The 23,514-nt window shown below is 42.2% G+C and overlaps 1 protein-coding gene across 17 annotated transcripts in view; it reads left to right on the top strand.

Annotated features, from left to right (window-relative positions):
- Positions 1-814: 814 nt before the first annotated feature.
- COL25A1 (collagen type XXV alpha 1 chain) overlaps positions 815-23,514 on the top strand; it is a 312,924-nt gene continuing 290,224 nt past the window's right edge. For all 17 annotated transcript variants that reach the window (XM_048509064.1, XM_048509068.1, XM_048509069.1 and 14 more), the window contains exons 1-2: positions 815-1,766; positions 3,179-3,248. In XM_048509064.1, the coding sequence (XP_048365021.1) occupies positions 1,443-1,766; positions 3,179-3,248 (394 nt within the window). In that variant the 5' untranslated portion in view covers positions 815-1,442. The remainder of the gene's footprint in view (positions 1,767-3,178; positions 3,249-23,514) is intronic.

Below are 23,514 nucleotides of genomic sequence, written 5' to 3'. Positions count from 1 at the left end.
CCAATCCACACTGCAGTGAGGTTTGCTGGGTGACTCTGCGCCACTTGCTCTGTCCCAGCCTGATTTACTTCATGTGGTTGCTGTGAGCGCAAAATGGAGGGCTGGCATGGTGCTTACAACCAACCTCTGGCCCAAACCCTCATGGTCTTGATGCTGGCTTGATGAGGCCTGGCCACTGCTTCTCAGACTAACCCACTTCAGAGGGCTGTTGTGAGGATGAAATGGAGTACAGAAGGATGATGAATACCACCTCCGGGGCCGTAGACGAAGGGCAGGAAATGCAATACTGTGCAATTGAAACTTAATGTTCAAATGTTCCACCAGATTTATCAGAGGCATCTTTGCAGCCATGACTAACCAATTAGTCCACTTAAAACTAGCTGTGCCGCCCACAAGTCAAGCGGAAAACAGACTCCATCTCTACCTTTTTCCACCCCAAAGGTCTCTTTTTCCCTTCTGGAAAACGTGTAGGACCTTCCTCCCTCTCTCCTCCCCATCACCACCAGCAAGGAACTACCCGCTTTTTCGCGCTGCTGCGATACACGTCTAGACAGGCGCGAGCCCCGGGACCTTTCCGAAACTAGCCCGCCGGCCCCCCTCTCTCGTTGAGGCTGCTTCCCGCGAGCTCCCGTCCTGCCTCCAACTCCGAAGCCTCAGCCCGTGCAGTCCTGGAAGGAGCGCAGCGTGGCCGTCGGGGAGCTTTGCATACATTATGCAAATGACCTCGGCCCCGGCCCTCCTGCTAGGGGCCGGCTGGGCGTCCGCCCCGCGGTCTAGGTGAATACATTATGCTAATGAGGCTGCCGAGGTTGCTGGCAGGCGCTGGCAGGCGGCGTGCGCTCCCTGTGCAGTCCAGAGAAGAGCGCGCGGGAGTGGGAGGCTCCGGAGGAGTCGCCGCCGTTTGCTGCTACTGGTCCTGACAGCCGCTACTGAGGGCGCCTACGCAGGCAGGGGGGCTGCAAGCGCACTCCGACGGAGGCAGAGCCGCGCCGCTGGGGTCCCTCGCCCTTGCTCCAGGGCTGCCGCCGAAGTTATCCGAGGCTTAGCTGGGGAGGGAGGGCGCGTCGAGAAGCCGCAAGCAACAAGTCCGTCTGCTGCTGCTCCGTCGAGGAAGGGGGCGGGGGGTGTCTCTCCTCAGCACACCTGGGGCAGGTCGGCAGCCACGCGCTGTGGGATCTTCCATCTCGTTGCTTTGACCCTCCTTCCGCGCCGGCTTGGATGGCTGTTTCCAGGGTCCTTGCATTTCAGCCTGGGGTGCAAGTCACCTTTGCACACTGAAAAAAAAATAATTATCAGAAAGGTGCATTTTGTTTCGAGGCTGCTGTCTGGCGTTTTTTCTTCCTGTCTTGGTGGGAAAGCGACCCTCTCTTGGCTAACTTGCTCCTTCACGCAAGAGGAGAGGGAGGAAACTTAGCTGCTCTCCCCCCACCCCGAATGACAGCATGGTGGGGAAAACAAGCCAGGAAGCCAAGGGTCAGGATGCCAACAGCGAGGCCAGCTGCTCTGGAAGCCAGCGCTGCTGCTGGGGCAGGACTGCGCCCTCCAGCTGGCTGCTGACTGCCTTCCTCTTCTCGGTGGCGTCTGTGGCTTGCTGTGTGTATCTGGGGATGAAGACCAACGACCTTCAGGCCAGAGTCTTGGCCATGGAGATGGCCCAAGGGGACTTGTCGGCTGCGGCTGCTGCTTCCTACCAGCTGCTGCCCAGCTATTCTCTGGATCAGCTGAATTCATGGATGCAGGAAAAGGTGGAGCGACTTCTGGCTCAGGTGTGGTGGGCTTGGAAACTGGGGGGTGGGCGAGGGCATCTCCGGGAAAGACAAGGTGGGGGTGGGTTGGTCCACAAAGGTTGCCTGTTTGCTGAGGGAGGTGGGCTGGTTCAAAACAGCTGGCTAGATCGTAGCCAACAAGGTTTGAGTACTTATTGATGAGACCGGTGCATCCTTAGAATCTTAAGCCAAAGGTACCAAATAAAAGTGTGAAAAATATATGTGTTGCCTAATAACTCAGAGCTAAAAACCCAGGGGAATGTGGAAAGGGGAAAGTGATTGCTAGGCCAGCTGTATTGGAATGTATCCCTTAATTTAGCCCTTTGGGGAACTGATTCCCTGGGGGCAACAGGACTTAACCCTAAGGCCAATTTTAAATTCCAGCGTTGGTGAAGTAATATAGATGAAAGGAGTTTCTCTGAGAATGCACAATGTGCTTTTTCCCCACCTCGTTTTTCACACGGCGCACTAAGCACATGGGGATTATAAGGAATAAGGGTATTGAGTCAAACAGTGTGTTGCTAGAGCAGGTTTGAGCTCTGGGACCTCTTGTTTTAGAAATGAACTTCCAGTTGTTAGTTGCTAGAAGAAACTCTTACAAATCAGAGTCACTGCAGTGGAGTGCTCTGAAGCTAAAGGAAATAAAGGACATCTGTTGTATTCTGTGGGCACAGAATAAAGAGACAGAATTATAAGGCATCACTCTTGGGGAGGAAAGGGACATCTGGCAACCTTACCAGGACTACTTCACATGTTTAAAAATTATGTCGATCCTAGTGAGCAAGAGAAACTCCATTTACTTCATAGTTTGGGCTCCTAAATGCATTGCTGCGATCCTTGAGAACATAAAAAGAATATTTCAAATCTGAATCTCAGCAAGAAGCCCATGCAAATATTTGGCTGTAAAGTATGGTTCCAAGTTTCAGTGAGCTGCCAGGCCCCGGCCCCCAAGGACTGTTTGGCAACAGCCAGACCTCAGTTGGCAGCAGTTACTCCTATAATGTGGTATCATTTGACCTTCATACATAAAATATTCATTGCTCTCTCATCTCTAATTTACAGATAGGCACCCAAATCCATCTTCCCTGCCTTTGTTTTGTGTCTCACAGATGCTGTGGGAAGGGTGGGTGATTGTGTTCATATGAAGAGAGAAAACACAGTTGCTGTGTAGGGGAATGCCTTCATGTGTGTGTGTGTGTGTGTGTTTCTGTTTAACACATTAGTTATTGTCAGAGCAAGTAAGTGATTCCGCTTGATTGAAATCTAAGTGATGAAGCTCTTATAAGTTAAGCAGGTTATAAAATAACAGTAAATCTTGATTTAACATGGACATGGAGAACATTTAACACAATCCAGTTTCTTCTGCCAAGACTGAACCTCTGTTTAATCATTTTTCTTTCTTTTTTATACAGAAGTCCTATGAGCATATGGCCAAAATCAGAATAGCAAGAGAAGTTCCTCCAGAATGCAACTGTCCACCAGGTAAACAAGTGCAATGTGGAATTATTTTTGTTTTGGCATGGTTTTTATCTATTGCTTCACAGATACATATTGCTCATTAGCCTATATGTAACATAGTACGGAGAAAGTTCATTTGACATATTGATTAAACCAAAATGTAGAAAGTTTGCTAATACCTTCTGTGAGGTTTTGATTGACAAAGAGTGAAAATGTTGGTTAACATTCAGGGACAACCCTAAATTGATGACCTAAAAGTGAATTTTATAGAAATAGGTGAGATTTTTCTTCCACATAAAGGTATGAGTTGAATTCAATGGGGTTTGTTCCCTACAAATAAGTTTAAGGTCACAGATTATGATCTGTCCTGTGAACAACCATTTAGAAGTAAAATTTTATTGAATGTAATAGCATTTATTATAAAGATGTGCAAGTTCGGGCTAAAATGCTGTAGTCTTAGATTTATTTGAGATTAAATCCCATTGAACCAGCTATGATTACTTCTGAGTAAACATGCATAGACTGAGCCTGCCAATTTGTATTTGAAAGTAAGTTTTATTCAAAGGAGTAGGATTCACTCTGTCAGTGTCTGATGTGTAAATGCTCACATATCTTAGTGCAAACAGCCTAGAAACATTTGCATTTAACTAGAAGCAATGTATGCTGTCCTATCACATGGTATAGGGATACATTGGTGGCTCTTTTCTGGTGCAGCTTAGATCTTCAGTAGTTCAATAAATACATCAAACTGCTCAAAAACAGACCTAAAATCATTTTAGTGTTTGGTTTCAGTTTGCATTAAAGTATACATAACTTTTTGGTTACTGTTTCCTTCATCACTGTAAAGGAATATTTTACAAACTGACTGCTTGTCTTATGCTGTATATTATTATAAGGAATATGAGCTCAATGCTGAAATCATCAACTCCAGTGGAAGTACTTTATAAACAAAGCTTGAAATGTCGGGTTCTGTGAAAATTGGAGTAATAATTTGTGAAATGATTATTTCAGTGTCATCTGTGTTTGAGGAGGGCTCTCATACTGCTTGGGTATCATTGTTTGCATGTTTACTCTGATTTTAGAAGTTGGGAATAACTGTAGTGGGCTCTGCTTTGGGTTTGAGTGTATGATAGTGTAAGTGACTGTACAGCATAAGTGTCAAACTCGCGGCCCTCCAGATGTTATGGACTACAGTTCCCATCACCCCCTGCCACCATCATGCTGGCAGGGGATGATGGGAACTGTAGTCCATAACATCTGGAGGGCACGAGTTTGACATCTGTGCTAAACAGGATAAGATACAGCTGTGAAGGCTTAATGAACACTTTGACAAACTGGTACAGTGAACATACAATTGCTACAGTAAGGAACATGAGCTAACTATGATATAGCTGTTGAATATTTGAGAGCTTTGAAACATAGATACCTGGTCAGATATTGAATAGGATTACCAAAATAGGTGCTACTGAACATCGAAGAAGACTGAACCCTAGAAGGAAAGGTCATTTCACACATTTTGCAGAATCAGATCACAGCATCTTGACTGAGTGTGATGTGTATGTTAACAGCTATGTTTGTCACATTATGTGACATCTTAGGTTTGTGTGCACGGAAAAATGTAGCGTGCTTTGGCCCTGATATCTAGCAGTGATAGTTAAACTCATCACTTCTGTTTGTTTACCATTAAGAAGAATGAAAATTAAGTGGGAGATGCAGAAGTTTGGTAACCTTCTTTGTCCAACAGAACACAAAACCCACAGAGCTAATGAAGTTATACCATTTACTGGCCCAACGTAATATTCTAAATTCTGGAAGTGGAGTTGGTTTGAGGATTGTCAGCCTCCAGGTGGAGCCTGCAAGTCTTTTGGAATTACAACTGATCTCCGTACTACAAAAATAAGTTCACCTGGAGAACATGTCTGCTTTGGAGGGTGAACTCTATGATCTCAACAGAGATCCACAAACTCCACTGAGGTCCCCCCTCCTCAAACCTTGCCCTTCCATGGGTTCACCCTCAGATTTCCTGGAATTTGCTGTCCTGGAGTTGGGAGCCTTATTATTACTTGAAGACCTGTGAAAAAAAATTCTGACTCCTGGATTGTTAATAAAAAGTATGTAAGAGTATAGCTAGAAGTGACAGAAGCCTCATGTGCACATGTGCACATGTTTTCTTTAGCTAACATTTGCATATATCAAATAGTTTGAGTAAAGTTTAATATGTAATATCAGAGCTCTTGATGATTCCTAGGTGGTACAATCCCACATAGAGATTAGACTGCAGCACCTGTATTTTTCACTGTCGTATTCTCCTTACTGCTTGTTGCCAAAACAAATGGTAATGATTATAGCTGTTGAACTTCCCAGTCTATTTTCAGGCTCAGCCTCTTTGCAAAATTACTTTGCTGTTTTTCTGCTATACTGCCACTAGAGCTCCACATCACCTCAAATATTACCTGAGAATCTGCTTTTTTTTTTGTTTGCTTTCTTGCATTAAATGGATTACAGACATGGAAGGCATATATATAAATGATGGATAACAGGCACACAGTAAGAAATGGCATGTGTCAAGGATGCAAACCTTTCAAAATTTGGATAGATGTAGATGAATAGCATGTTTTATAAAGAAGACTTAAATTGTCAAAGGCTAAGAAATAAGATAGGGTGCTCCTAGTCATTTGGTAAAAAGCCATTCTGAAAACAGATTGATTGTAACTAAAAGTCTAATTGTTGTATGACTGCTACATCATGAAACTACTCTATCAGTTCCAACTAAAGCACTGTTGTGTGTGATCCTTCACAAGGGCACATGCAAGACTGGGAGTTCTCAAAAAGTTCAAGATGTGGCTAGTGAGCTGCTTTCTAGCTTAACTTTCCTCACAGGCATGATGCAGTCCAAAGTGTTTTCTTCTAGAAAGGAAGGTAACAAAATAATTAGCTAGTGGGATGTTGATTGGATGAGGATTCTTGAAATCATTTTGTACCCCGTAAGAAAAATGTGCCCCTGTCAGAATTCAAGTTGTACTCTAATGTGTTCAAAGGGTTCACATCCATCCATCAATACCTAGATGAACAGTACTGCATCAAAGGACAGTAGGATCAGATGTTGGACCAGAATGTCCACAGGTTAGGTATACTTAGAATAAATTCTGTGCCATATGAAACCTTCAAAATTTTCAGCTGTTGCTACCTGTTTACTTAGGTCCACCCTTCAAACACAGTCTGCCTAGTAAACATCGTGATGTGACATCACCCTGTGCATCAATAATGATCCAGTGCTTGCACAGGAAACTACCTTTACTTTTTTTTAAGCTGCCGGTCCTCATATATGTGGCATCAGTTTCCACCAATTCCTCTCTTTCCTTTGCAGATCTTCACAAGGCTGTTCCTGACAGTCTCTCTGTGTTTTGTCATAAAGTCATAATTATCTATGGTGACCCTTTGGGTTTTCAAGGCAAAAGACATTCAGAGACGGTTTGCCATTACCTGCCTCTGTGCCATGCCCTTGGTATTCCTTGGAGGTCTCCAATCCAAACACTTGTCAGGGTCTCCAATCCAAACACTCCTCTCTCCTCTCTTATAACATCTGTGGACCCTGCCGTTCCCCCCTCCCTTCTCCTCCCCTTTTTCTTTTTAGGGGATTGCTAGTAGGTCGCCATTGTTAATTTTGATATTAGGATGCTGCATTTTAATGGGGTTAATTTTAGCATATAGAGCTATATTTAACTTTGATTTTATTTGTGCTCTATTTGTTTGTTCTGTTCGCCGCCCTGAGCCCTTCGGGGGAGGGCTCTTTATAAATACAATAAATCAAATTAATCAATCAAATCAAGAATGAGAGTTTGTGACTGGTCCAAGACTTTCCATGGCAGAGTGGGGTTTTGAGCCTAGGTTTCCCTGATCTTAGTTTGGCACCTTAATGAGTTAGCCATGCCTCTGTTAGCATTTAGATCCCAGGAATTGTAAGCTTTGAGTAGCCAGGGAACGACACCCTATCAGTTTCGTCAGCATGGCCACCGGGCCGCTGGTAGGCTGATGGGAATTGCCGCTCTCTTGGCCATGCTGGTAGGGGCTGATGGGAATTGTCGTTCCTGAACATCTGGAGAGCCGCAGGTTCCCTACCCCTGATCTAGACTCTCTTAATCAGGCTGAGTAGGGCAAGCTGGCATGTGAGGACTAGGACCAAAAAGTGCTAGTACTCAGCACCTGTGAGTATGCGTGTGCGTAATATGCTGTCAAGTCATAGTCAACTTATGGTGATCCCAGCAAGGAGCTTTCAAAGGTGGTTTACCATTGACTTTCTCTGTGGAATCGGTAGGTGGTCTCCCTTCTAAGTACTGACACTCATTAGTTTCTGAGATCTGATGAGATCGGGCTAATATTGTAAAAATGTACACACCTTTAGGTATGTAGGAATGGAGCTCTGTGGGCTAATTTGGGTTGATGCCTCTGACAAATAATTTTGATTCATAAGTACAAGCTGTGACTTCCAGTTAAGCCTTTACTTTCTTTCAGTAACTGTATAGCACAAAATGCATGAATGAGGAATGTGACCAGTCTTGAATTATTTGAATGGATTTCACAATAGGGTTTAGAATTCAAGTAATGTGAAATAAGACATCTCCCACACGGCTATTGATATTCTTTGGGTACCTTGTGGGCCCTTTTAATGTTGACGTTCATATTCTTCTTGATCTTGACAAATAAGTCTTATGATGGATTGAGAAACTGAACCAGTTTCTAAAGACTGAAGTCTTGTAAGTACAGTGAACCTTACTAATTTTAGAGATTCGCCTTTTGCTGTTCTCTGGGGCAAGGACCTGTATGGACAAGAGAACAGTCTTAAACTTTCCCTGTCACAGAATTTGTAACCTTCCTTGGCCTGCCTGTTAGCCAATATATGTGTGACATTAATTAACCAAACAGAAACTACAATCCTAAGAATGGATTCATGAATAAAAGGAGACTTTCTTCTAAGTAGACCTGCTTAGGAATCGGTTGCTTCAGTGTCTGTAATTTTCTTTCTTGGCTAGAGCAAATAGTGGTTTTGCTTATTCTTTTATAAACTTTTATGAAGATTTCCATGAATTCTGGGCTTATAAATATGTAGGTTTTCAAAGTATCTACAGTGAAGAGGATATTTATTAGAAAGTGTGTGAGATTTTTTTTATTTTTGATTAAGATAAAACCCAGTATATTAGATGGGCAGCCCCATCCAAAGCCCTTGATTGTGGTACTGTCCTGCCACCTCCAAGAGGGCTTTCTGGCAGCATAGGGAGCTGCCACCTCTCCCCCCACCATGCTGCTAGAAACCCCTCCATAAGCTCTAGCCCTCAACCCTGGAAACTGCCCCTGGGAATTCTTTGGTCCGATTGGGATGCCAGCACAACCCCACTGCGGCCTAGACCTCCAAGTTTTGTGACAGTGGACCTGAGGAGTGGGTGACTGCTGGCATGTTTGCCTTCTTCACCAGGGTAAGTGCCCTGGGGAGACAAATGTGCTGGTCTCTCAAGCCTTTTGCCCTCTGGATGGGGCTTTAAATCTTGAACGTGCTTTGGAAAAAATTTTCAGTAAGGTTTAATCAGAACAATTACAAAAGAAAGGCTCAAGAAGAAGAAAAGCAGGAGTTTGGATTTATACTCCCCTTTCTCTCTGGTAAGGAGACTCAAAGGGGCTTACAAATCTCTTTCCCTTCCCTTCCTTTCCCCACAACACACACTTTGAGATAATGGGGTTGAGACAATTCTAAATGAACTGTGACTAGCCCAAGGTCTCCTAGCAGGAATGTAGGAGTGAGGAAATAGTCTGGTTCACCAGATAAGAGTCTGCTGTTCATGTGGAGGAGTGGGGAATCAAACCTGGTTCTCCAGATTAGAGTCCACCTTCTCTACATCATGCTGGCTTTCCTAACGAAAGGAAATCATACTGATCATCCCAGTTTGTGTCCTTTCTGTATCCTATTTACAATAAACTTGGATAGGCCTGACTAGTCCAACCTTGTTAAATCTTGGAAGCTAAGCAGCATGGGCCTTAGTTGCTATTTGGATCAGAGACCACCACAGAGGCAGGCAATGACAAACTGTCTCTGTGTGTCCCTTGCCTTGAAAACCCCAGGGGATAATCATGCTAGCTGTGACTTGATAGCAGAAATAAATAGTTTTACAGTTTTTGTCCTGACTGCCTCTACAAGGTTTCTAGTAAAGGATAAGAACTACTTTTAAGATGTAACTTCTATTAACAGTGTGACATCTGGTAGAGGCTTGGCTCATGGTAGCATTTAGAGTCAACAGAAAGCCATTTGAAAATAGCAGGAGTTTTTTCCCCATTGATTTCTGTAGACTTCTGTGCTATATTCTCTAAGAATAAGGCTGGAACACATAGCTAAGACTCACTGTTTTTTTTTCCCCCATGTAAACATAATTACATGCTTACGTCTTTGAAGACAGGAGACCATTTTACTTACATTTTTAATGGGGCTGCCACCTGGCAAAGGTTAAAAGCTTCCGTCTCTGCTGCCCCTGTGGCTTGACAGAATTCTGATGGGCAGAAAATGAGCAAATGAGGTTCTTAATGAGATGGAGCTGCAACAGGTATTGGGTTTGATTAAAAAGTTTCTGGCATTACTTCTCAACCGTCCTGCCCTAGGTAATTTGTAAATGTTGCTGTGGGTTCTATATCAAATATAATCAGAGCTATGCTTAGGATTGCTACTTGAGGTTTCTGGAAACAAGTAGCTTGCAGAGGATGCAGAAATGGACTTCACATATAGGGTTTTACTGTAGAGTTTGAAGAGATTCCCTGAGAGGTATGATGCCACTTCTGGGTTTCTCTAGAAGTAGCCTCATCCTGTTCCTTGTGGCTGCCCCCATACCCCACTTCTTGCAGGTTGACAGGCTGGGCCTGACAATCCTGTTCATGTATCATTGAATTTCCATGCTGAAAAAAGTTTTATTTGTTGATTTTTCCCTGTTACACACAGATTTACTACATTTTAAAAAGGCACAAGGCTTCTTTTATCTTGCTGAGATTTTGGAAGGCAGCTATTGAATGAATGTAGCCCTGCAAACATAAATACTAAGGGTGGGGTTCAGGATGGGGCCATTCTCCTGACCTCCATGCAGACCAGGGGTGTGGGGCTCAGAGGCGGGGGGCTCTGACTTGCCTGCATGAAGGGGGCATGGGGCGCTGCCCCTCAGACCCACCCTCTGGCCTGCACTGAGGTCGGGGGTGTGGCCCTACCCCCCCTTTGCCTCTGTGCTTTCAAAAGCTCTGGCTTTGGAGGCTGGAGGGGGTGGGGCTTGGTGGATGAGGCAGATACGCCACTGGAGGTATACAGTACAGAAGATATGACTTCATATAAATTAACCAAATGAAAATAAATTAACCTTTACAAGCAACCTGATAAGTCTCAGAGTAATCCTATGTAGAGCAGCTTTAGTGTAAGCAAATTGGTTTTAGTGGGTTTAGTCTGGTGAAATTCTGCATAGGAATTCACTGTGAATACTTTATGGAAGGAATGTATTATTAAGAGCATCCGATAGCAAGTGAAAGACAACCGAGGGGAAGAAAAACTGGTTAGTTCAATTCCTGAGTGTATATGTTTTGTGGAATGGGCTGGGATTTCCAAATTGTTTTCCCTTCCTATGATTCCTTGAGGGCCTTCACCTTGCAATAAATTATGGTGCAGAAATGAGAATCATTCTGTCTTGTACTTCGAAGTGACACTGGAGTAACTAATATACTTTGCGTCCATTCTGGTTTTGCTGAGCTGAGTGACAGAACACTTACTGATTACTGTGGCAATAATCTCTAGATTTTTGGAACAGTTGTACAGGAAAATCATCTAGCATCTGAACTGGGCTTTGAACATCTGCCACCCAGGTCCAAGGATCTGCAGGGACAAAATGCAACTGTTTGATTAACTTTCCCTGGTTTTGAAGGATGCCAGCACTTTGAAAGGAAGATGAAAAATGTGGATGAGTCAGCCTGAAGTAGATACTGAAGCTCAGTGGACACACACTGACCACAGCGGCCTTACAAAACAGCTTTTATATAACATAGTGGTCAAGTTCCTCTATGTTTAATGTTTCTGTAACTTAAAAAAAACATTTTATTTAGACTTTGGAGTGTAAGACCAAGTTCTGTCACATAAATAACTACGCTCTTTCATGCACAGCTAGTTAAAGAACACCGGCATAGAAAAACCTAACTTGCTATTTTGAGAACTAAACAAAACAAAACAAAAACCTATAGCTTGGAATAATTTTCAGTCTGTAAGTGCTGTCATCATTCTGAATTAGTTATCTCTCTTTTTTTTAAAAAAAAACATCTGCATCTAGTTTATTCTGATTCTCCAAGATTTCCATAGTTTTCCATTTGAAGTGTCCCTGCGCTTACTGTGCAATTTGTCATGGTCAGGCAATCAAGTTTGCTTTAGTGCTATTGTATGAAAATGTGCAAAAGCAAGAGAACACCACAGACAAACCAAATGTGGAGTAATAAACAGTTGTTTATACTGTAGATATACAGGAAACTGCATTTTGAAGATACTGGATTAATTACAGTGGGGTTTTTTAGTTGATAAAGGCATGAAATGTAAAAAAAAACACATCATTGTGTTTTTATTGATACAATGAAGCATTGCATTGTATTTTTGATGCAATGAAGCATTTATTGATACAGTGAAGCAGAGGCTGGATGAACATATGTCGGGAGTGCTTTGATTGTGTGTTCCTGCATTGCAGGGGGTTGGACTTGATGGCCCTTGGGGTCTCTTCCAACTCCATAATTCTATGATTCTACCTTGCAGAGTTTAAAAGGTAAAAGGTCCCTATCCTTAAAGGAAATGGCCAGAACCATCCTGAGATGTGCCTGGAGCAGCAGTGGCGTAGGAGGTTAAGAGCTCATGTATCTAATCTGGAGGAACCGGGTTTGATTCCCAGCTCTGCCACCTGAGCTGTGGAGGCTTATCTGGGGAATTCAGATTAGCCTGTACACTCCCACACACGCCAGCTGGGTGACCTTGGGCTAGTCACAGCTTCTTGAAGTTCTCTCAGCCCCACCCACCACACAGGGTGTTTGTTGTGAGGGGGGAAGGGCAAGGAGATTGTAAGCCCCTTTGAGTCTCCTACAGGAGAGAAAGGGGGATATAAATCCAAACTCCTCCTCCTCCTTCTCCTCCTCCTCCTCTGTGACCAGCCATGGTGCAACTATGGAAGCTCTAGTCAACTCCCTAAACTATTTGGTTGCCAAAGAAATAGATGGAAATTTTGGCCATCAGAGGTAGCAGCCATGTTAGTGTCCTGTATTCTATGCCAAGGTGGTGAGGTTCTGAGAGCAGCTAGAACCAATGAGGCCACCTTGCATGGGGACCCAGGCCACCACCATTCAGAAACCAGGGATAGATTGAGGCATGTCCATGGAGGCTAGCTGGCTATTTGTCGTACCCCTGTCCCCTTAAAGGAATCAAATTGTCCCAGATGTCCTCTGTGTATTGTCAGTGCTGGCATGAACTTCAGCATTCCCCTGCCCACAAGAACACTCTAAGGTGGTCCCCTGCATACTGAGTGTGAGTGGATATGGGAGCACATTTGGCACAGGAGGCCACTCCTGCCTTTTGGGGTCTTAAACTTCAGGCACTCTTGGGAAAGGATGGAGATCTAAGAAGGGCATTCAGCTACATGTGATTGATGTCTTCTAAGAACAGGCTTGTTCTGCGGTAAGGGCTCATTGTAGCACGGGAGGGTCAGCAGTTGGAGCCAGATCTCTCCCTGTTGGACCTTCATCTGCAGGATAGAAAAAGAACACACGTGCATCCTCAACAAGGGGGTAAGAGCTCCTTGGTGGGTGCTGACAGTTCCCTTGGGTTGCCAAAGAGCCTGCTTCACAGCTCTTGGAGTGAGACTCTGCCACAGGCTCTGTCATCCTACTCCAGCATCCCAAACACCCTCACCTATCTGGAGCTCATGTCCATCCCAACAAGTCCTCCTTGGCATGTGCTTCCTGGGAGTTTGCTTCTGCAAGAGGATGGATCCAGGGATTGTGTGTTCCCTATTCCACTCCGCATGGTGGGGCTCTACCCTGCTGCCTTGCATCCTGCTGCCTTGCATCCTGTCCAAGGGGGAGCCTAGCAACTGCCTGAGCTGCCTGGCAGTCCAATGTTTCTCTGGATGAATGTAAACAAATTGCTGCTCCCAAATCTGTGTGCAATTCTTCAGCAGAAAAGGCTACACAAAGTCTGAATCTTTTACTGAATGCAGTACATTTTGTTCAAAGTATCTAATCGTAGCCTTGGCCAAAATCAATGCACTTTGGTTAGTCAAGGGTGGATTAACAAAGCATAGGGTGCAATGGAGGAATGAGCAAAAATGTCTGAGAACATTTGGTAAAGTTGAGGCAGTGGATATCACAGGAAGCTATCTTGATAAATTAAAGCTAAATGATAACATGGGACAAGGGAGGTCATAGAAACTGTTAAAGGTAAGGAGGAGTTTATGCAGCATATGTAACTGAATGAGAAGCCAGAGAAGGAATCTAAGGAAATCTGAGGGAAAGCGTGGTCTGAGTTATGGGAAAGGCGAGTTATTTTAGCAGCAGTGTTTTTGACTGAGGTGTGACACGGGAAGGAAGTTGCTGTAGTCAAAGAAGATGAAGAGCAGAAAGGAAATAGAGAGAAAGGAGAGGTTTTTTTGCAATGTTGTGTGAGTAGAAGTTACATGGATTTTAGTGTGGCAAGCAAAGGGGAAGACCAAAGTTTAAGCGAAGCTTCCTTCACTCCTGTGTGTTGTTTTCTGTCATTCACCCCATTTTTCACCTTGCTGCTTCTTTTAAGGCCCTCCCCTAACATCCATACCTGCCTTTGCAGCGGGAGGCTGCCTCCTCCCCACTGTTCCAACATCTTACTTAGCCCTAAAGGAATCCTATCTCCCTCAGTAGTGGCTGCTACAGCCAACCAGCCCTACCCTACAGCACTGTTCTTTCCACTATCTCCCCACATTTCTCTTTGAGGGTGGAAGCTGCAATCCCTGTTTTGTAAAAAACAGAATTACTGTGTTTTGTTTCCCTTTCAAGAAATCTGACAAGCTAATCAGCCCGGTAGATCAGTGCAAGTGGGCTTTTGAAATCTAAGAATGTAAGTTTGTCTAGTCTAAAAGGTTCAGAAAATAAACCGAACTGGTATGTAACAGAGGTAACCCACCCAAACTTGGGATCTCTTTTAGCCTTTTCCTAGGTTCTCCATATTTACTGCACTCTAATCCATAGAAGTGACCTGGTTTTCTAAAGTGACTGCTGAATAAAAAAACATTCCCAAACTGTGAACCTGGCTTTTCAAGGAGAGTATATCCCCATCCAAGACAGGGGCAATCTGAAGTTCCTAGTCTGCCTTTCTACAACCCAAAGTTTTTCATCATCAGCACTTTAGCCATCATCCCTATCATTTCATCACCTACTCCAAGCACTGGTTCAGAATATCAAACCCATCTTTGGAATCAAGTGGGGGAAAAGGTGGAGTTGAGTGTCATCTGCATATTGGTGACACCATGACTCATACCTCCCATAGACTCCCATGACTTCTCCCAGTGGCTTTACATAGACATTAAATAGCATAAGACATAACAGGTCAATGGCCATGTGGCAGAGCAGGAATTCCTCAACACTGTCTTCTGTGACCGACTCCCAGGTAGGACTTGAATATGGTGTCCCTCAGTCCCAATGTTGAAAGCGACTCAGCCAGTCCACTTCTTGTAGCTTTTATCAGCCAGTAGGTCAAGGCTCAAGAATGCAGGTAATAGGTCTCACATATCCAAGGATCTTCTCCACACTCTTAGAATCCATAAGCTGAAAAGTATCCATATAAATTGGACAAGCAGATGCCCAAGGTATATCAACTGGACATTCATCCATACTGACTTCTAACCCCGAGTGAATCTGAGCAGTTTTCTTTGCAAAGTGGTGAGTTGATCATAGTGGGCCATCATGTGGACAAAATCCAAATTCTTGGGGCTATGATGTAGAAGTCCCCAAACCACATGAAACTGCTCAGCTGGACAACTACATGCAGTTGCAAAGCTAATGAAGGAAAATTGCCTTGTTTACTATCACCACTGCAACAGAATTGGCTCTAATGTGGACTCTATGCTGGTTTTCATCAGTCTCAAGTTTTCACCATGGTTTAGCCATCATCCCTACCATTTCGTTGCTACCCTGTTTCCCCGAAAATCAGACAGTGTCTTATATTAATTTTTGCTCCCAAAGATACACTATGTCTTATTTTCAGGGGATGTCTTATTTTTCTGCTCCACAGCTGCATGCTCTGGTTGATGGGCATGCTTCCAAACAAAAACTTTGCTACGTCTTACTTTCGAGGGATGCTTTATATTTAGCACTTCAGCAGAACCTCTACTATGTCTTATTTTCAGGGGATGTCTTATTTTTGGGCAAACAGGGTATCAGCTCCCCAATGAACAAGGGAGATTGCTTAGCTCCATCTAGTGGGGAAAAGGTGCTTAGAAGCAACTGTGTCAACAGTTTGGGCCATCTCTATATTCCAGAGAGGGACTAGAGCCTCAATAGAATCATTAGCAACCAAAGTGGGAAAATCCTCAAGGAACCCATCAGCATCAATCAGATGCTTGTGGGCAGGGAACCATCTTAATGGGTTCAGCACCCCTATAGAGGAAAGAAGCAGCAGTAAATCTTTACTCAGATAATGATTTGTCCACAATGATTTGTAGGACAATGAATTGTCTATGATAAGGGAGTAAGTTTTAACTCCCCCACCTCCAGGTTGTCCTCCCCAGCAGTGTAATAGACCAGTGATGGTGAACCTATGGCACAGGTGCCAGAGGTGGCACTCAGAGCCCTCCCTGTGGGCACGCGCAAACAGAGTGCCTCTCCCCACACATCTAGGCTAGCCTGGGTCACTGGGCTCAATTATTAGCATTAAACCTAAGGCCTAGTTTTGGGGAAGTAGTGTAGGTAACCCTGTTAAGCGCTGTTAAACTAAAGCGCGATCCTTTACCTGGGAGTAAGCTCGGTTGCTGGCAATGGGGCTTGCTTCTGAGTAAACCCTCCTAGGGTTGTGATTCACCTGTTGGAAGAGTTGCTCGGTTGCTTCAAAGCAAAGCCATCGACTACCACCAAGCTTACTCCTGAGTAATGCACGCCTCTGAGTCAACCGTTTTTTCTAAACAAAACCTCAGTATTCAGGTTAAATTATTGTGTTGGCACTTTGCGATAAATAAGTGGGTTTGGGGTTGCAGTTTGGGCACTCGGTCTTGAAAAGGTTCGCCATCGCTGTAATAGACCATAAGACAACTATAAGAAGACCCTGAAATTACTGAATGGGTTCATGTAGGGTAAGGGTCTGCAACCTGTGGCTCTCCAGATGTTCATGGACTACAATTCCCATCAGGGGCTGATGGGAATTGTAGTCCATGAACATCTGGAGAGCCACAGGTTGCAGACCCCTGATATAAGGGAAATCATGTCTGACAAAATTTTCCCATGACTGAATGGGACTTACCTGCCTCCTTATTCCAAACACAGCCCACTATTCTTCATAAAATTGTGTTCCTGGGGAAAAACTGAACCTGAAGAACAACTTGATGAGAGTCTGCAGCAGGAAGGGGTAATGGGTGGAAATTGCCAATTTAGTCTGGATCCAGCCCAGTCATTGATTTAGTTTGAAGACCTTCTCTGCTGACATTTCCAGAGATAGACATTTTCATTCATCTTTTCTTTTTGTAGGTTTTTTCTGAATGAATTTTGGTAATTCCCTTTCTGCCCCTCTGAATGCAACTGTCCTTTATTAGAGTCAGTCCATGTTTTTGATTTCTGGTGACTTAATTTTGTGGCATTTTTGGCCATTTGCACCATGTTACTTTCATGCAAAGTCTTCTGAAACTCTAATGATTTTCAGAAAGTCTTTGATTACCTCATATTTAATAAGTCTAACTTTATAAGAAAGCAACCAGCTTAGTCCAAAATTTTCCGGGCCACAATTATTGATGTCTTCATGTAGTATAAATAGAACAATGTTGTGTGGTGAGATAGGTATCATACAGGCTGCCTGCCACTATCCTGAGTAGAGAGTTGAAGTAAATATCTTTAGCCTCATCAAATAGTATTAATAGCTCTTGAATTGAGAGTAATGGGTTCATGATTATTCAGGCTCTTTGGGAAAATTCACATTGAATTTAAAGAGCATTTGTTTCCTGCTGAGGACAAAATTCTCCTCCCCATTTCCCAAGTAATTTCCCTTCTCTCTTTTCCTTTTGGGTATCTGAGCATACCCTCCCTGATTGAATTCAGTATTCTTTACTCTGTAGCGCATACAGAACATTATTCAACGAAGGTTACTCAGTCCCTTTGACACATTATGTCCAGAGTCCAGACACACTATCCTTTTTGTTAGGCCATGATTGGTAACCTGAGGCTAAACTCTGAAAAATCTCTCTTGAGTAAAGAGTGGTTTGAGAGAAACTGTGTGTGTCATACACAGACACAATTCAAAGTCTGGCAAGATGCTATGGTATGCTATGAGAATTACTTGAGGGAGCAGGGAAAAGAATGATGCAGGCTTTCATAGTGAATGGATGCATGGTTTTGCCACTTTAAATCCTGCAGAAGGAATAATGGCTTCGCCACTTGCACCCACACCATATATGGCTGCTACATGATGGGAATGCACACTTATCCATAGCCAAAGCACGGCCACGTTTTTTGTTGTTCTTGTTCCTTTCTGTCCTTTGTTGGCAAACTAAGGCTGCTGTCTCCTTACAGAAGAGAAATGTGGGGTATAAATCCCAACTCCTCCTCCTCTTCTGCTTCTTCTGCTATTGCTGCTGCTTTTTTTTTGTAGTGAAAAAACATTTACGGTAGTAGAACATCGGTTTAATAAAGGATATCGTCAGGGTCATAGTGAGGGGAATGAGGGGAGGCTCTTGCCCCAGGTGCAGGTGCCTAGGGGCACGCTGGCTGCCACCCCCGCAAAAAACCCTATGGTGCCTTAAAATGCACTTAACTTCTATCCAAGCACACCAAGGCTGGCAAAACACTGGGGGTGAAGACAATGCCAGGGAAGGAGTGTGGTCTCCCTTGTCTCCACACCCCAGTGTCTTGTGTGCCTCAGTGCCGCTCAGATGGAGGAAAGTTAGCTACATTTTGAAGGAACAGTTCCTTTAAAATGCAGCTAATTTTCTTCCTTCCTTCAGAGCAACACCAAGGCCAGCAAGACACTGGATATACGCCAGGGTGAGCCCTGGCCTGTCCCACTTCCAGTTTTTGCCATTTTTGGTGAGCTCAGATAGAAGGCAAATTCGGTGCATTTTGAAGGCACCATAGAGTTTTTGTTGGGGAGGACAGCTGGGACACAGCTGCGGGGGAGGTGTGGTGCACAGGCAAGCCCCAGGCACCATTTTTTTAAAGCTATGCCTCTAGGTATCATTGTAAATGTGTGTACCTTATGTGGTTAAACCTAATTTTGTATTTGAAATACATTCAAGAACCAGTAATTCTGCATCCCAATTGTTTGTGTTTTTGCTGTGCTATAAATGTAAATGATTTCAATTACACTAACAAATAATGGGCAGAATAAATTGGATATTTTTCACAGAACTTTAATTATATGCTTATTTATAATTTTTCTATTATATAAAAAGGGCACGCAAGCACAACAATAATTTTAGCAATGTGATAATTAATGAATAATCACACATTACATTGATTGTTCTGTTCAAGTGCGGTCCTTAAATATGTTTTATTTTGCAATTAAAAGTATTTTATTCTTTTATATTTCATTGCAATATATAACATTGCACAAGCAAGCTTTATAGTGTTTAAAACAGTTTTGTGCTACATAGATTAAAATATGCCCCTTTTTCTTATTCTGCTTGCATCACTTAACCTGTGATCAAATGACAGAAAAACGAAGGAGAATGCAACATGTCCGCCTAATCTGTTTTTCTACTTTGAACAACTACAATTTACTTTAACAATTGGTAATATACATGGCAATAGCATATTTATACATTTATTATCATCTTACAGAATAATGCAGCTCTTTCTTTTGTTATTCATTCCTATTCCCTGAACGTTACTTGAATGGAAAATGATTGTTGAGAAGCTCAGCTTCATGAAGATTAATTGTGAACCTTCCAGATTTCTGGTGATTATACCTCATCAGAAGTAATTATCTGTTTCCCTACTGGCCTTTTCTATCATTGATTTCCACCCTTCCCCCATGTTGTAATTATTTAATGAAAAAATGAAGTCTGGAAGAGTGGCACATTGCTAGGTGGAGACTTGGGTGGCTGCTGATATCTAGATGTCTTGAAGTGCCAAATGGATAAGCACTTGTGGGTCAGCAGGGTCGTTCTGTCACAGGCTGTGAATATGTTTACTTGGAAGGCACACACAAATTTACCTTAGAATGCATAATTTATATATATAAATTATAATTTATATATATATATATATATAATTTATATATATAGCTTGGCCCTCCCACAGCTGGATCGTTCTCCTTAAGCATCAGTTGACAGCATGGCAGTTTTCAAAGACTGTAATAATCAATGACAGCAAGCCATACATGATCTCAGTCAGGCTTTAGCTGTAGGAAATTGGTAAACAGTTTGATGGATTTAGAAACCGCACTGTGAAAAAGCACATAATAGTGTTTATTTAAAATCTGTTTACTGAAGTGTATTCATAGTACTGCCTTTTTTCTCGTGTTTCTAGGACTGAACTGGAAGTAGTGCCTTGTGAGAATATTATTGGTTTTTGTTGTGGATTTCTAATGCTAGATCTAACAAAATACGTCATTCTTTGATAGGGATTTTATGATAGGTTATACAGTCATCATGTAGATAGAAATATATTTTAACATAAAGCAAATAACAAGCAATAGAAACCATCTTGGATTTTGACATCTGGGGTCATTTTAACAGGTTATTTCCATTCATAAAATGAATGTTTCTTGATTTAACAAATAACAAAAGAATTATTTTAATTATTTTAAGTTTGGCAGTGTATCTCCAATTGGCAAACTCTTTCTTAGATTTGGTTAATGGAAGTGAGTTGTTAGATTGTCTCAGAGGAAGACATTGATAATTGTGGATCATTCTAATGTCTCCCTTCTCCCAACAGTCCTTTCTGACTAAGGGAAAGATTATTCTGGTGTCATGAGACTCACACAGAATTATAGCCATAGTAACATAGTATGTGTATGGGGTGAAAAATCTGCCTCTTAAGTCAGTGGAGCTCTTGTGATGGAAGAAGGAGGAGGTAGGGGAAAGCAGGGAAGATTTATGATCATTGTGCTGTATCTGACCCATTTCATCCATCCTGGTAGTGGGATAGGAGCATCACATATAGCTATACAACTTATAATTTCTTCTTTTTCTCTTTGTACATACAACATAGTCTTCTTTAATTGCCTGTGATAATTCTTGTAGCCTTGCCTTTTCTGTCTGCGGAAAATTACAGTTTGCCAGATATTTTGAATGCTTGGGAGATGCAACATCCCTTCATCAAAAAATATATTACACAACAAATAAGTAATAACTGCATATATACTGCATTTAAAATTTGAGGTAATGGAGAAAACATGCAATGCCAATAAAAGTTCTTTTATAGTACTCAGATATGGATACACATTGCAGTGCATAATGTATGCCCCATCTGTATTGCCAGTTGAGATTAGAGTAGTCTTGTTTGGACCTCCTGTGTATGTGGGGTTGTCAACTCTGATTGTGTAATTCCTGAAGGTTTGAGGGTGTAGCCCAGGGAGTGTGGGATTTGAGGGCTGAGATGTCACTGGGTTATACTACCACAAAGCTCACCCTTCAAAACAGCAATTTCTTCTATCTTCAAGACCTGTTGTAATTCTGGAGATCTCCAGTAGGCAACCCTATTATTTATGTTGAGTGTAATGCTCTCTTTTGGCTTGTTGCTTTCAAAGAATAATATGTGGTGCATTCTCACAAAACTAGATTAAGTTACTATTTGACTGCAAAAAAACCAAAACAAAATGAGAACCTGTTACAGAGAACTAATCTCTGAAGTATTTTGGGATCTCTGTAATGGGGTAGGTTATAAATTTTTAATATGACATGAACAATTATGATGCTAATGAATGTAGGTTCAGTGCAATTAAATTAAGGCTGTCTTTTATTTCAGAATAAGTTGTTGGGTTTTCCTCTGAAGAACAAAGCTAAGATGGTAGGCGGGATTTTGTGTGACCCTGCTGTTAGTCCCACAGGTTTTATAAGCTTTCCACCCCCCACCCCCCAAAGGTGGAATTGTATATATTAGCCTAATTAACTTATTTGAATATATGCCACTGATTAACTAAAATTCTTTCTCAATTGAAGTCTGGCTGGCAGTTGAGACAAAGAAAATACTGTAAACTTTTCTCCCAACAATTGGTTTTTATTCATTCTTTTTTCCCTTTTCCCAGATCCTTTATAAATGAGATTAGCATTTTCCCAAGGAGCAAATATGTCTCTCTTCGGCTTCATTAAATATACCTTTTGGCCTTTGCTCCCCTGTGATGCTGAGAAACTGCTCACTAGCATCTGAACTTTTCAATAGTAATAGTGCATGGGAAGGGAAATTTATTGTTATTTATATTTAGTGTATGCAGTGTGTAGGCCATTTTTCTTTTCAAACTACAGGAAAATGCGTGAAAGTTCTATGAATTATGAACTATTAACAAGTGACTGTTAATACGTCTTGACGGTTGGAGGCAACAAATTAAAAAAATATCAACACAGAATGGCTTAGCAAAAAGGTCACCATATATTTAAGTGGAAATGTGGTTTTAAATTCAAAACCATGAGTTTAAATTATGTTGTCGTTCTGAAATTGCAAACAATACCAGTTTTTCATCGGTTGATCTGATCTGACAGACGGGAAGAGTATAACATACACTATACAATTAAGAACATGGTTTCTAAGAAATTCTATAGCTCAAAATAGTTATTAGATCAATTAACTATGAAATATTTTTTCATGTATTTGCCACCAATACCTTCTGGCAAACCTGTTTGTTGCCTGTGGGCACCTGAAAGACCAGCAGAAGAAAGCAGGAGGAAATGGGGGCATGTGCTGGGATCACAGTGGTGCATTAGCTACACATTCAGCAAAAATAGGAAGTGATATCATAATATAGAGTTGCTCTATGATTTGCAAAAAAAACCCCCTCCTCCGTGGTTTACTATGAGCATTTGGTGGGGGTAGGGGTAATCCCTATCACCAAAATACTCCTGGAAGCTGCAGGTCACAGCCTGCCAACCCTATGAGAATTCATGACTTAGATCTTCAAGATAACATATCTAATTTTTCTTCAGTGTGGTATGATTTACTTGGAAGAGTTCTTGAAAAAAAATAGCTTACCATTTCTCAAATCCTGGTTTTTTTGAACAGATTTTTGTTTCATCATTTAATTGGGCTAGGTGTTTCTGTGGTGACTAAGGTGAACCACAGTAAGCCAGGATTTTTGGATTCATATAGAACAGAGTGGTAGACAATGGATTCCTATAGGAGACATTGACATAGTAAATAATAAATCACCTTCAAACCATGGTTTTATATCAGGACTTCAGATAAATTAGGAATTTCACCAGCATGGCCAATTGGTTTGCAAACCAATTGGCCATGCTGGTAGGGGCTGATGGGAATTGTAGTTCCTGAACATCTGGAGAGCCGCAGGTTCCCTACCCCTGAGCTAGATAGTGGAGGGGGCCACATTCAGACAATGCAGCTAATCAGAATTTAATTTAATTAAACAATGCTTTCATGATATTTCTGAACTGAACTGATTCTTATTTTAAGTTGCAAACTAGAACTGGTCTGTTCTTCTCTGTTTCCACCTCCAGGAAACCTTTATGGGTGTTAGCCAGACCTAGGGAATGCCGGGTGACCTCCCTCTAGTCAGAAGTATTGTATATACAATAGTAACCGGTGCAACGACTAATAATGTACCAGAAGAAAACAACCTGATGCACCTTTGCTGCACTACAAATTATATTATTATAGTCCAAACATATACCAAGTGAAATAGACACTACACATGATCATCAAATACAGTGCTCTTATCCTATATATAGCTGACAATTTGTGAATTATTTAGGCCTTACAGACATAGTTCATTTTGGCATATAGTTCATGTAGTTTCATCCATGGCTGAATTGGCTTCTGCCATCTTCACAGCTTATACTGCTGACATTTTTTACTGTACTAAGATGAAAAATTATCAGAATTATCTTCAGGAACATTACCTTGTAGATAG

Source organism: Sphaerodactylus townsendi, linkage group LG10, assembly GCF_021028975.2.
Source record: "Sphaerodactylus townsendi isolate TG3544 linkage group LG10, MPM_Stown_v2.3, whole genome shotgun sequence".
Lineage (NCBI taxonomy): Eukaryota > Metazoa > Chordata > Lepidosauria > Squamata > Sphaerodactylidae > Sphaerodactylus > Sphaerodactylus townsendi.
This window is presented reverse-complemented; position numbering and strand designations above follow the sequence as displayed.